At 41.0% G+C, this 14,367-nt stretch overlaps 1 protein-coding gene across 1 annotated transcript in view; it reads right to left on the reverse strand.

Moving 5' to 3' along the window:
- The window catches only part of ITGA1 (integrin subunit alpha 1), a 141,961-nt gene that overhangs the window by 48,490 nt on the left and 79,104 nt on the right, over positions 1 to 14,367 (reverse strand). The window contains exons 7-9 of the mRNA XM_080933736.1: positions 11,546 to 11,694; positions 8,749 to 8,899; positions 3,431 to 3,596 (exon numbers count right to left, since the gene is read on the reverse strand). Of these exons, the coding sequence (XP_080789862.1) occupies positions 3,431 to 3,596; positions 8,749 to 8,899; positions 11,546 to 11,694 (466 nt within the window). The remainder of the gene's footprint in view (positions 1 to 3,430; positions 3,597 to 8,748; positions 8,900 to 11,545; positions 11,695 to 14,367) is intronic.

The following is a 14,367-nucleotide window of genomic DNA, read 5'->3' on the forward strand; positions in this document are numbered from 1 at the left end:
TAAACAGGTTTACTATTTATCCTCTAGCACGGCAGTATAAAGAATGCATCTGTAATTGAGTTTTTATAGGGGCTAGATTAAATGTGACAATCAGGAATCTGAATGTATCATTTCAACCTCTTATACGAACTTACCTTTAAGTGTTGAAGATGCATTTTACTTTAAATTAAAATGCGTTTTTGACACAGAATGATTTAGGCCACTTCCTTGCTTATTTTTTGCAGGACGGATAGCAGCAAACAGGGTAGTACGAACCGGCATCCCCACCCAGTTCTGATGCTGTTTTCAGTTGAGGACAGAGAAGGGAGCTACTTAACTTTCCACGCAGTCGGCGGCCATATGCCAAGTTTCGTACTTTCAGCCCATCCTTGATGGACAGGCCCACGGGGAGTGAACCACCCACTCTGACCCTTACACTGTTTTCAGTTGTGAGTGTGAGCCTTTTCCCCAAAGTTGATAACTAAGAAAAATCCATCCCATTCCCCCACCTATTAATGCAGTGCCTGAGCATGCTTGACTCACTAGGTGGCGCTGTGCTTCACAAGGCAGACTTTCCCAATTGCAGCTATTTATCTTGTAAATAGTGACAGGAAGTGGACATTTCCCAAACAACTGGGGGAAAAGCCATTTCTAATCTCATTATGAAAAATAGTAAGGGCTCATGTACTGAACGGACTGCCGTTGGGTGCCAGTCCCAGGGAGGCAGAAGTGGAGGACCAAGGCCAGCCGAACCTTGCCTTGGAAACAAACACAGAGACATGACTTTTAGCCTTGATAATGCGGCATTTGGACACTTCTTGAAGCATTTGGACATTTTAGTAAGGAGCTGTAACTGGAATTTGGTTAGGTTAGGGAAATCTTAAAATTCCATTTCAGGCAAAAATAAGCCATGTCCCATACAGTGTGGCTGTGTTTGGCCGGTTCTAGGTTATATTTGCTTCCTTACTTACAGAATATTAAGAAATGCTACTTATGATATTTAACTAACTAGTGTAATAGTAATTACAGAAAATCCAACTCATACAAGTAGCATTCTAAAGACCAAATAGGTTATATTTAAAAATCTATATGATGGATACACACACACACACACACACACACACACACACACATGCATGTGATAACAATTCAGGAAAAAGGAGCATGGTCTGAAGGATATCAGGGAGTTCACCAGAGGGCCTTGAGGGCAGAAAGAAAAGGAGGACCACTCTTATTATACTCTCAAAAATCAACAAAACAAAACAAAAAAACAAAACCCTCTATAGATTAGTTCTTGGCCTGTGTTGTTAAAAGTTAAAAGGGCACACTAATTTGCAAGACTGTCCATATTAAATCGAGGCAAACATGGCCTGGCCTAGTGCTAAAGAGCATCCTGAAAGACCAAAGCCGTGTGACAAAGACTTGTGCTCAGAATGCAGGACAGCGGAGCCCTTCAGACACTGCCATGACTTTAGACTGATAAGGACTTAAGTGTTTTCTGTCTCTGGAGGCACAGCAAAAGTCAGGGAGCAGAGAAATTTTTTCTGCCTGGGCTCTCAGTCCTCATCCCCACCCCCACCCCCCCCAAAAAAACCCCAAGCTCCTGAGCCCGGGACTGTGACTCAGACTTGAAATGGTGACTGTTGGGATTCTGTAAACCCCACCCCTCAGTTACCTGGCAATAGCCAGGTATGCTCCACCCCAGTGACCTGACACTATAAAAGGAGCTGCTTGCCCCCTCCTCTCTCTCTTGGCCTCTCTTGCCCTTGTGCTCTTGCAGCCTTGCTCTCCCATTTCCCTTCCCCCCTCTCTCCCACGTGCTCATGGCCGGCCTCTACTCCTCTACTTTTCTCTCTCTCTCTCTGCCTCTACCACCCTCTTAACTCTCCCATGACCTGAATAAACTCTATTCCATACTATACTGTTGTGTGGCTGGTCCCTCAGGGAAGGGATTCCCAACATGGACCCCCCAGAGGCATCTCCCTTGCCCTCAGGCCTCTCTGCACCTCCATGGGCCATATGCCCCCCACTCTCTTCATCCTTCCCCTAACATTGGTGCCGTGACTCGGATCGTTATCCTTTCACAACATTGGTGCCCTGTGACTCTTCCTTTCAGTGACTTTTCCTTTCATTGGTGCCCCGTCATCTTTTCCTTACAGTGAAGAAAGTCAGAATCATTTTAGCTGAAAGAGAATCACAGGAGAGGAAGAGAAGAGAGCTACTCAGCACACTAAAGAGAGCTACTCAGCACACTAGCGCGCCATATAGAACAGCACTATCAGGAGTCACACTGCAGAGGCTTTCTTCTTACATATGTGCATTTGTGTGCACTTGGCTGCGAAGCAAAAGCTTAGTTAGCATTGGGGCTACTCAAGCAATACTGAAAACTCATTTTCCATTGCCTGCTTGAACTAGAGACATAGTGAGGTTGTAGAGCAGTTGTCTGGCATATGTGAGGCCCTGGGTTCAGTGCCCACCATAACACACACACACAAACACACACACACACACACACACACACACACACACACACACACGTATTTTTCCTCTACGTTTTTTTCTTATTCACTAAAACTCGGATACTCGCTCAAAATAGTCTACCCTTTTAAAAATCATGTCCCATCCCCATATTCTCTCTCATTTGCTATTAACAGGTTCTGCTGGGAAGTTTGGGAGAGAGCTTTTCACAGCTACAGAAGTGACACTTCGACAGTGCCCTCTCAAGACAGTCAGTGGAGCAGAGATGCCCCAGAAGGGCAAAGGAATTCTATGTGGTTTCTCCAAGTGGGGCTCTGGGGTATGACTTCTGAGTCTCCAGCCTTCAGAAATGTGAAAAAGATGTTCCCAGTCGGAGAAGATTAGTCCTTTGTTACTGGACACTCCGACCTAAGGGACTAGCTTGGCTCAGTTACCACAGAAAAAGTCAAAAGGAAACTCTTCAGAGCCAAGGCACAGTTAGACAACCATAGCAGATGAAGTATTGCAACCAAAGGACTTGAGGCAAAACTCCGGGAAGATCTTTAGAAAGGCGCAAAGAGCAAATTACAGAGGAACAGAACAAAGAAGCAATTGCATCAGAACACTCTTGTAGCATCCGCAAGGAACAAAGGCGCAGTGGGAAAAATAAAAGTTGAGCCAGTGGCTTCACATTCTAAACCTGTGTCACAGAAAAGGAAGAAGGCGTGAAGGGGAATTTGGGTTCTTGCGTAGGTCTGCACTGACTGCTGTGGTCCTCAGCCCTCCTGTGTACTGGCACAGTCTAACAAAGTCAGCTTCTAGCCAACGTGGGTTTCTGAAAAGCAGTTCCAGCCATATAAAAGAGAATTATTCCCCGGCTGTTACTGGACACAGTAAAAATGAGTTAGTCATGTGCTGAGAATAATATCCCAAACCCATTACATTAAGTTTGAATCTTACAGAGGATGTGCAGGATTAGGAAAGACGACCATACCTTCCAAAGCAAATATCCTCTCTCCCAGTGCTTTAACGATAGTGACCAGGGCCAACTCATCTGAGACATTGAAGAAGTGCTTTTCCGTGGGCTCACTTGCGATCGACTTTATTTCCTCCACAAATTTTTCAGTGCTTAAGTTCCCCCTGTTATAGTGGCCAAGGATCTAGGGCACAACAAAAATGGCGAGAATGTATTTTCTTTATGTTAAATGTGTATCTCAAGCACATTTTCGGTAAGCAAGAACATGCATGATATCTTATGACAGGGCATTGCTATGTACTTATAGGAATATTTATGGAAGCTTTGTGAGTATGTGGTTTTCATAATACTGACTCCTACAAATATCAATCTTATTTTTCATTCTGCCTGCTTGTGTCTGGTGGGTGTGTACTTGAGTGCAAATTCCCTTGGAGGCTGGAGAGACCAAGTCTGCCTGAGGCTGGGGTTACTGGTAGTTGTGTGTGTGTGTGTGTGTGTGTGTGTGTGTTATACACATGTGCATGCACGCATGTATACACATGTATTGTTCTTAAAGACTCATGAAAGTTCTTTGTGTGCTCTGGAAGGAAGTCTTTTATTTTCATTTCATTCCGATGAGAAGTTTTAAACTTTCATGACATCACCACTAATCATGTTTCTTTTTTAAGGCAAGCACAATTTTGCCTGTGAGAAAATACCCATGCTTACAATAATCTGCGCATTTTAAACTAAAAATTCCAAATACAAAGATATGACCTAATTTTGTACTTTAAAATTGTATATAGCAATGTCAGTATCAGGAAAGAGAATCAAATAAATTAGTGCTGCAGTTATTATTTTTTATTTCTGCTCATAAGATGGTATATTTCTGTTCTTAATTTGTCTGCATATGTATTTTCCATCATTTATTTATTTATTTATTTACTTATTTATTTACTTTACATCTTGATCACTGCCCCCCCCCCCCGTGCCCGATCACACAGCCTTTGAGAAGAAGGAGGAGGCTCCCGCTAGGCACCCATCCACCCTGGCACATCAAGTCACTGCAGAACTACAGCCTGCAAACATTTAAAGACTTTCTTTCTTTCATAATGAAAATATTCCTCTTTAATACAACATGTTTAGTTTTTCATACGAGGCACACTTGGAGATTAGTAGTTCTCACTTTTAACTATTCATGCCTCCCATACTAAATGCCTGTAAGTAAGGGTGCATGGGTGATGGTTGATTCCTAAACTGGAAGGCATAATAAATATAAGGAATACCAGCATAAAAAACACACGGATAATCTTGCATGACATGCAAAACACAAAAGAAGCCACAATATGTGACCACTTCCATGGGACCCAGAATGAGTGACCAAAATAAGTTATGGCAGTGGTTGCAGCAGGAGGTTCGGATTAGAAGAGAAGGAAGTACAGGGAGCTTTCCGGAAGTGAGAAAACAGGATGCTAACAGGCATGTTTCCGACGTGCACTTAGAAGTTACCCTTTGCAACGACACACTTGTCACTGCAGGTGACTGTTCGCCTGACTTTTCAAAAGAACCGAACTGTATTAATATGCACCATTCTGTAACGTTAAAAACAGTCAACCATTACTGAATTTCATTTTTCAGATATATAGACACAGATGCTACAAACTTCTTTAAGGAGCAGACCAAGGGATTATGAGTATACAATTCGGGCATTGTTATCCAGGGCTTAACTCAGGAGGTTTTAAAGTGCGGTTTGGGATGTAGGTTACAGATTGATATTTTGATAAGACACATAGATATATACTTACAAAAAAATGGAGACAAATCCAAGTTACTATTTACATAGTTCCTCCCACGACCTATGACCCACAACAGGCTTACTTGCTTCCCACCATGAACAGCGGTTGAAAGCAAGGCTGAATCACTCTGATGCATACCAAGGGTTAATGTGAGAACTATGAGTCAAATCTGCTCCTGTCCACAGGCCCATGGAGGCTTTACATGATGTTCTTTCCCTGGGGAACATCAGTGACCAGGACAGAGGAAATGTCACATGTCAACACCAGAGGACTCAGGCCAACTCCCCCTCTTCACTTTTAGACCCCAGTAACCCAATCCATCTTAGTTTTTTCACAGGTTTGATGTCCTTACAATGAATGTCACAGGGATACCTAGGAAGGATGGCCCAGTGTGTTGGGAAATCATGTGCCTAGGGAAACCTGGAGCTGGTTTATTTGCATACATTCAGGACATAGGTTCTGAACCATATGGATTCCTCTAAGTTCCCTACTGGTTCTATAAATTTTTGCAACATCTGGAAAAATAAACCATCATTGATCCTGTTTTCTTCTTAGCTAGGGTGTTCTAGGCTAACTACTGGATCAACACATCAGCCCCCATTTCATCTTAGACTGACAAAATTCAAAATATACATCAGACAAATTTAACAGCTGAGTGTTAGGGCATGCGTGGTTGAAGTTGTTAATTGTGAAGCGAATTTTATCAGACATTTTTGGCAACTATGACCAGAAAGGGGTAAGTGGATTTATCTAAGTGGAAAAGTAACTACAAGGTGTATTTAAAGAATAAAACTAAAATAGGTAAGTACAATGTCAGAGAATATACTCAGATGCAGGAGTCACTCTGACCCTATAGGGCCTTGAACTGTCTTGTATCACGGATAATAACAGTGACAGAAACCTATTGGGATCTTTCACCCAAGGGTCTGGTAGTTTGTAAAACCGTTTTCTAAGAAAACAAATAAGAAACTTAAATAATACAGCTAATATTTTTTTTTACTGCTTCATACATCTCAAATCTGTTGACCCTAAGCATTTTAACTCTGCTAATATCTACGTGAAAGAAGCATTCACAGCTGAAATCTCCTTGAGGCAGAGATGTCCAAGTAAAGTATGCAGTGCATTTATGTGCAGCATTGTGTTTTTTATTTGAACACATGAATGGGATGCTGAGATCCTTACCGATGTCTCATCTACATTTGAGTGCTAGAAGTAATTTACACCTCTCAGCCATTATCGTCTAAGAGAAGTCTCTGCATATCTAATAATGCCCTATGGACCGATCTAATATTCTCCATTGACAGAAATAGATGACTAAAGCCAACTCATGACCTCTCTGAATAGGAAAATTTAACAGGACATATTTGAATCTATAAAATAGCGAATTCATGTTATCAATATTTAATTCTCTGAGGGAGCCGTGTCCTGTCAAAACACATTTCTGGGTTGTTCAGGATCAAATACTGAGAAACAGACAGAGTAGAAGAATTCGTCCAGACAACAACCGAGACAAAGGAATGGTCCAGACAACGGAGACAGAACTGTCCAGACAACAACTAGGAAGAGTTTGTATTTGTGTGGTCTCAGTCGGCATGAAGGAAATCTGAGACTCCTGAAGAGTTAATGTTGCTGCATAAATGAGAGAAAGTAACGTCTTGTTTTCTAGTTTGTGTTTATTAGTTTCTCAAATAATATCTTTTAAAACAAACACTGTATACTAGGGGAAAAAAGAGACAAACTTGAAAAAATAATAATCAATTACTGTTAAATGTAATTTTTTCTTTGTTTTTTAATACAGCTTTCAAAAGCAGTTTGATAATAACTCACTGGTTATGTGGGAAACACATCAATATATGGCTCTCCATGAAGATTCATGGGATTTTGAAATCTCCTCTTGATTAGATGAGAGGCAATGTACGACTATCAAATAAGATTCCAAACAAGCAAAGCAATTTAAAAAAAGGAAACTCTGACCATGTCGCCAGACATGATGCAAAATTCTCGATTCACTTAAGAAGTTGTGCACTGACATTGTCATTCTGGGGAAGCTTCCCTAATGTTGGTTTGTGTACCTGTGCTGAGTATAAAGTGCTCCCATGAGGGAGGTCAGCAATCTAGGTCAAACTACATCCTCCACCAATGCTATTAATTCTGAGGATGGCTAATACTGTTTATGACCTGCATCCATGGTACTTGGAATGCCAACTAGTTCCTCTGGAGGAAGCAGAAAAAAGAGATCATTTATGATACTCAGATATCTGGAACCAGTGAGCAAGCTCTGCCTTTATACTCTGAAGAAAGAGACCAGCCTAGAGTAAATGTCACTCATTATTTGGACAGTTTCCTGAGTGAAGGCAAGGACATTTGAAATTATTCTCAATAATAAATTCAAAAATAGTTACATTGGAGCTGCAGGAAAATCAATAAAGAGTTTGATAATAAGTGGCAAATTAACTTTTATAAAAATAGCAATAAGGAGAATGATAGAAATATATGTATGTATGTATATATATATATATATATCCCAAATAAAATAAAAAAATGCTTCCGACAGATATTATCACTTTATAAACAAATCATCTTGTTTATAAAGTGATTACCTTGCCCCTAGGAAGCTGGGAATCATGTACTAGAACTTTCTCCTGTGTATGAACCCCGCCTCCCACTTAAGAAAAAAGTAAATTCATTGATTGAATGTTTGAAAACTAATGCAGATAATATATAATTATTACTTGTAAAGAGTTTAGGCTGAGTTCTTAAGGTTTCAAATCTTTTCTCCTTGCTTACAAAATGAACAAAAACCAAAACCAAAACAAGACAAATCAGTTTTAGTAAATGAAAGAACACATGATTTCAGAAGTAGGAGGAGCCTGTCCCTAGACTGAAGGCACATGCAGGGATATGGAACGGCAGCTGAAAGGAAGGAGCAGATGTACTCTGTGGGGAATTCTCTGAAGGTTTCTAAGCAAGGAGGACACCCAGATCCCTCTTACCTCTTAAACAAGAGGCTCTGAAGAGTTCATGGTTGTGACCTTCTTGAAAGGATGAAAGAAAGAGATGATGTTTATTTTGGCCACTGGTGTCACTGACACTTCATGTGGTGAGACAGGCAGACAGTCAGTCAGACAGACAGACAGTCAGTCTGACAGACAGACAGTCAGACAGACAGACAGAAAACTGACTGACAACAAAAACACAATCCTCTGACAGAGGAAGACACTGAATCTTGGAGTATTAAGAACTTGCTCTCTTGTCCCAGAAGCGACATACAGCAAAGAATGTGGTTTGTGTAACCCTGCAACCTCGTTCTCTGCCCCTCCCCCACCCGGCCTTTCATTCCCTTCTATATCTTGCACCTGGGACTTGTGATGACCTGGGCCAGGGTATGGAAGGGCCTCAAAAATACCAAGATCCGCTTGTTTGTGGATGATTCTAAAAGACAGCTTCTGAATCCAGCTTCTCCAATTTCAGCAACTATTCCTTCCTAAGACGTATTGTTTATTGTTTAGTATATCATGTCTGTCTCACGAGTTTCCAATCCCTTGTTAACAAGGTACTTACAGCGATGGAAAATCGCTGAATGTTTTCGTCCTCACAGTCTTGGATGACCTGTTTCAGGCGATAGTTGTCATGTGATTCTCCATCGGTCACAATGACCATGACTTTCTTAACTCCCCTCCTGGCACCCCGAGCTTCAGTGAATGCTTCTTTCCTGAGGGAACACAGACCAAAGGGGAGATAGTCAAACTCAGCCCAAAGTCAGACAAAACAAAAAACAACAACAGCAACAACAACAAAAACATAGCCATTCCGCACAGCCTGGCACATTCCTTTGGACTTCACTGTCACAGGTGAGAGGACTGTGATCTTGCACATGATAGCAGCTCGCCAATGTAAAACTTACCACACGTGCCTGTCCTTTAAGTCACTCTAGAGCTTTCTTCTTTGGAAATTTTAAAGGAACTTTGTGACTGGTGTCGGTGTGGAAAATACTCATGCCCAGTGTCAGTGGTGAAGCTTAGATTGTGGAGACCATAGAAAGAAGACATTTCCCTACTTCCTTTGCCTTCAGCGAGAACCAAGTCAAGTTGGTCTAGCAAAATTCCCTCACTCTGTAGACCAGCTGACCTGGAACTTGGAGACCCGTGTGTCTGCCTCCCGAGAGCTGGGATTACATATACGAACCAACACTCAGCAAGGGCTGTTTTAAAAGACATGTGGACTGGAATATCGTGGGAGATTAAGACAATCCTACTTCCTTAGCAGATCTCCCAGACTTTCTAATTCTCTGAAAGCCCTAGGTCAGAAATGAACTTAATGAACATCAGCTGAAGGAGACAATAAGAACTCCTTTTTTTAGAGAAAGTCTGGCTGCCTGGAAACCAGAGCTGACTTTATAAAGTTCACCCATTCTATCCCAAGTACATCCCTGAAGGAGCTGGCCTGTCTAAAACACCAGCATCCAATATCCTTTCTTGGAATGAAGCACCCTCCACCCTATGGGCCTTTAAAATTTTAAGAGTCTCAGAAGGGTCACTTACTTAGGGACAGGAGAATCCAGAATTTATAAGTAATCAAATAATGTAAGCCTAGTGACAGGAACGAAAAAGAAGGGAACATCCAAAACTATTATGACCCAAAGGGTCTGAATTCACTGAAAATGGTGAAATCAGATTCCAAAATATTCTAAATATTTTTTGTAACTGGCCCCTCCTAAAGGGAATAAAACACAATCAACACTGGACTTACTCGTGAAAACTTAATGGGTGAGGCAAACTGTGCCATACCATCATTCCAGATGCTTCATGCAACTCCAAACCCCTGCGTGAAATGTGGGCAGACCCCATATAAGGCCATGGTATTTCACATGGCATTTATACAGGAGTGGAAGCAGCTATGGTGAGTTTTCCTTTAGTCGTAAAGATAAATATTCATTTGTAGGCAGCTGCCTTTGGAATGCACAACTCTTTACAGGCTCGCTGCTTTCAAAGCATTCGCTGACTTACTCTGAATGTGTGTCAGCTATTGAGAGCACTTTCCGAATACCTATACATACACACTCGATGTGCATGCTAATCTGCAATCCTATAAGCAGATAAATGCACAATGACTCCGGCTGTTTGTGCTCTGTGTGTGTGAGTGAGTGTGTGTTTTCTCATGAAATTTGAACCATGAGATTTCCTAGCATTAATGAATGCTGTTAGTTTCCAAATGGCATTGACTCACAGGCAGGTGGAGCACAAACGTGATAAATTAATGAGCTTTTCAAAATCAGCTGAGAGTCCAGGGGCTGACACTACTGAACAGAAGAACTGGTGATATGAATCAAATCCCTCATGAAGCTTGTGAGCTAGGATTTGCTGAAAAGTTTCCTGGTTTGATAATGGCAGAGATGAACCAGAGATAAGAACTAAATATGGCAGGAAAACACAGAGCTCAAGGACAGCCAGGGCTGTACAGAGACACCCTGTCTCAAAAAAGAAAACAAAGCAAAACAATTTTATGTGGGCACTAGGGCAATAGCCCAAACACATACCCACACACACATACACATGAAAGTTACAAAAATCCTATACCAAGTGCTATAAGATACAAGACCATGGTAGAAACTATAAACTGAACAGATGTGGACTATATTTTAAGCCATCTATTGATATGCCTAGATATTGAAAATAAAAACCAAATAGAAACAATGATGAATATTAAGCATCAGTTCCTAGCAACGTAACAAAGGAGACTCTTGTTAAGTTTCTTATTGATTCACCATCAGCTGGATCCTTGAGATGAGAGGAAAAGACAAGCAGGGCCACGAGACTGTATTACTGTCCAAAATGGTTGTCTAGCAGCAAGTCTTTTTAATGGAATATGAGGAGAAATATGATATCGAGTATTGTCAAGGTAAACAGTGAGTCTTACCTCAAAGGGACAAGTTAGCTGGTTGTTGTATCGCATGTTTGTATTATTTATTTTTACTTTGAGATGATTATATAAATCCATCACTTCTCCTTCCCTTTCCAAGTCCTCTCATATACCCCTTAACCCCCTTTCAAATTCATGTCCTCTTTTTTATTAATTGCTCTCTCTCTCTCTTTCTCTCTCTCTCTGTCTGTCTGTCTCTCTCCTTTAAAAATCAACCCTGCTCAATCTGCATAATGTTACTTGTATATATACTTTCAGGGCTGACCAATGGATACAGCTACAAAACAACTCCTGTACTGAAGGCTCAGGAACATTACAGAAGAGGAGATAGAAAGGTTGCAAGAGCCAAAGATGAGGAAGTTTGCCTTAAGAGTCGGTCTTCTAGGAATGTCGGAAGCTACACCTATGAAGTCTTACCCATAGGATGTTTAACCCATACCTGGCTGTGTCTATTCCAAGGGCTGTCATCGTCTGGAGGCCACCCCGACGGCCTATTTTGTTTGCTGCAACAAGGACCTCTTCTGTTGATGAGTACTTATTGAGGTTGAATTCATGGGTTACATTTTCTCCATACTGAACAATTCCAACCTGAAACAGCAAGCCGCGGTTGAGTCATGCATCCAGCAAGATTCCCTGCTCTTTCTTCTTGAGTTTAGACATGCAGGGCCAGTAGAATATCTTTTAGCTTTTCAGGTTAAATGTCAGAACCCATCACTAAGTAAAGGCCAAACGAAAATGATAAAACTGCTCTTACTTTTTCTCTAGTCAAAAAATCATACTCGATGACTCTAATAGGCTCACAGAGCGCACATTGCTATATTTTGACGTTCTTTTGTTTTGTTTTCTTATATGACTGATTCACAGTATAGTAACCAATTATCACATTTTAAGAAATGAAGAAACAGAACCTAAGAAACTGACATAATGGCTGGAGGTACAGCCTAATGGTGTAGGACTTGTCTCGCGTCTGTGGGGCCCGGGGTTCAATCTCAGCAGGCAAGGAAACGAAAGAACAAAACAATACAAACTCAGGCTCATCCTCCATGAAGTGGTAAAAAGAGATCCAGCCTCAAGAACGTCTAAACGTGCCCCTCCTGGGATCCCCACCCCTTCTTCTCTTACCATGTGCTGCTAGCGTCTAGGAATTAAAGGAGGCACCAAGCTACGGTAGTGTGAATAGACAAAATAACTGACAATATTTAAACAAAATAGAATCTATTAATTCTCCCTTATAGCTGTTCAGTCAGTCGATGGGTTAATAAAAGGAACTGGAGAATCTATGTAATTATGAGTGAAGGCATGGATTATAGTCTGAACAAACATCAACTCTGCTTACTCAAGTCTATGGTAACCTTGTTCCTCCATGGATACATTTTGCCCCCAATTCCTCTGCTATCCATCCAAAGACCATGGGCTATTAAATTGAAATTTTATTCCTTTTCGGAATAAAGGGTAGGACATAGCCAACTAGTTACATGAAAGATTAAAAGTGAATGAGAACAAAACCACGGCTCTAATTTAGGTTATTTTTTTGCCTTATAATTACCTATGATAGATGTTTTTATTACCCTTTTTTTAGATTTAAAATTAGTTTCTCTAATAACAGTAGAGGTTTAGATGATCAATCTTGAGGGATATTGACCTCAGGAAGAGGAATCCATAAACCTTTTCCATATTTTGCAGTTATGAATATCTGATATAAACAGAATGAAACACTTTTGTCAGTGAAATATTCATTATACCTAATCCTGAGCACCAGGTCTCACAAACACAACCATTATGCTATCTGTTCGTGGACTTCAGAATCTCCCTTCCCCTCTGTTGTCACTGTCTTAGTTAATTCATCAGGATTCTGACACAGGTAGGACTCCGCCCACTCCTGTCATCGTTGAAACAGTGAGGATATCCTCCTCTCTCTGGCCTTTGACCTTGTGAGCCCCGAGAATACGTCCCTCTACCTCATGGCTGACACCTCTCCTCCAGGGCCTGTCTTTGATCCTAACATCTGGAAGAGCCATAGCTCCTCAGTCTCAATCTCAAGGGTTCTTCTCCTTCTGGCCATCAACATCTGCTCATTTGTGTGCTCCGTCTAAGTCAGCAGTGACTTGACCACACCAAGAGTGCGCAACTGCCGATATCTTCAGTACCCTAATATTTTAAGGTTAGATTCCATGGTACAAGGGTCGTAATCATTTACTTGCAAACATCTAACTCACTTAACATCTTTTCCTGTTCACTAACCCACCTGACCAGCGTCCAACTCTATGGAAATCCACCTATCTTCTCTGGGGTGATTCTGCAGTGCCAGATGTTTCTACACAGGAGTCACTAGGCTTGTCTACTGCTCTCCCTCCACAGTATGTCTATGACTCTCACACGGGTCCTCAAATTTGAGCCCCATCCAACAGTCATACAACTTGCTTATAATGTGTGTCATTTGCTTCCATTTATTGATTTCAGTAATAAGATTTTTTTTAATCAAGAGTTGTTAACTCCCCCAGGGGAAAGCATTTATTGCAACTGTGCTGAAGAAAAAGAAGTCACAGAAAAGGGACAGAAATCATGGCAACCGTTTAAGGCTGCTGGATGCTAGGTAAGTCTTGGTGCTTCCCTTTTGCAACATGGCTTACACGTCTCAAAAATCCTGCCGTGCATGTTGGATTACCTGAACAAATTATCTTCACACTTCTATCATTTATCTCTGTCTGTTTGTCGACCATCTATTTGTCTCTCTTTGTGTTTCTATCCTCTACCATCTGTCTGTGTCTGTCTGTCTGTCTGTCTGTCTGTCTGTCTATCTATCTATCTATCTATCTATCTATCTATCTATCTATCTATCTGTAGACTGTCTCTCTATCCTGTGTGTATGTATCTACCAACTGTCTATCTGTCTGTGTATCTATCTATGTATCATATATGTGTGGCATACATATATGATACATAGATGACTATATATATGCATAGATGACTATATATATATATATATATATATATATATATATATGTCTATCATCTATTGTTATCTTATATTTCTCACTTCTGAACACTTGTAAATGTTAAGATACAAATGAAATTAAGAGTAGTCAGTTCCATCACCTTTTCTAGGTGCCGGACTTCTAACTTCTTTAGGGTTCTAAACTGTTTTTGCTTTAAAAATTTGAAGGACAGGAACCTCTAGGAACTTTTTTATTCTCCCAACCCATCATCCTCCTTCAGGCAGCATCTAAGTGCAGAAGGCAGCACACCAGTGCCTGAACTCAA

This window comes from Micromys minutus, assembly GCF_963924665.1.
Source record: "Micromys minutus genome assembly, chromosome: 20".
In the NCBI taxonomy this organism is placed as follows: Eukaryota; Metazoa; Chordata; class Mammalia; order Rodentia; family Muridae; genus Micromys; species Micromys minutus.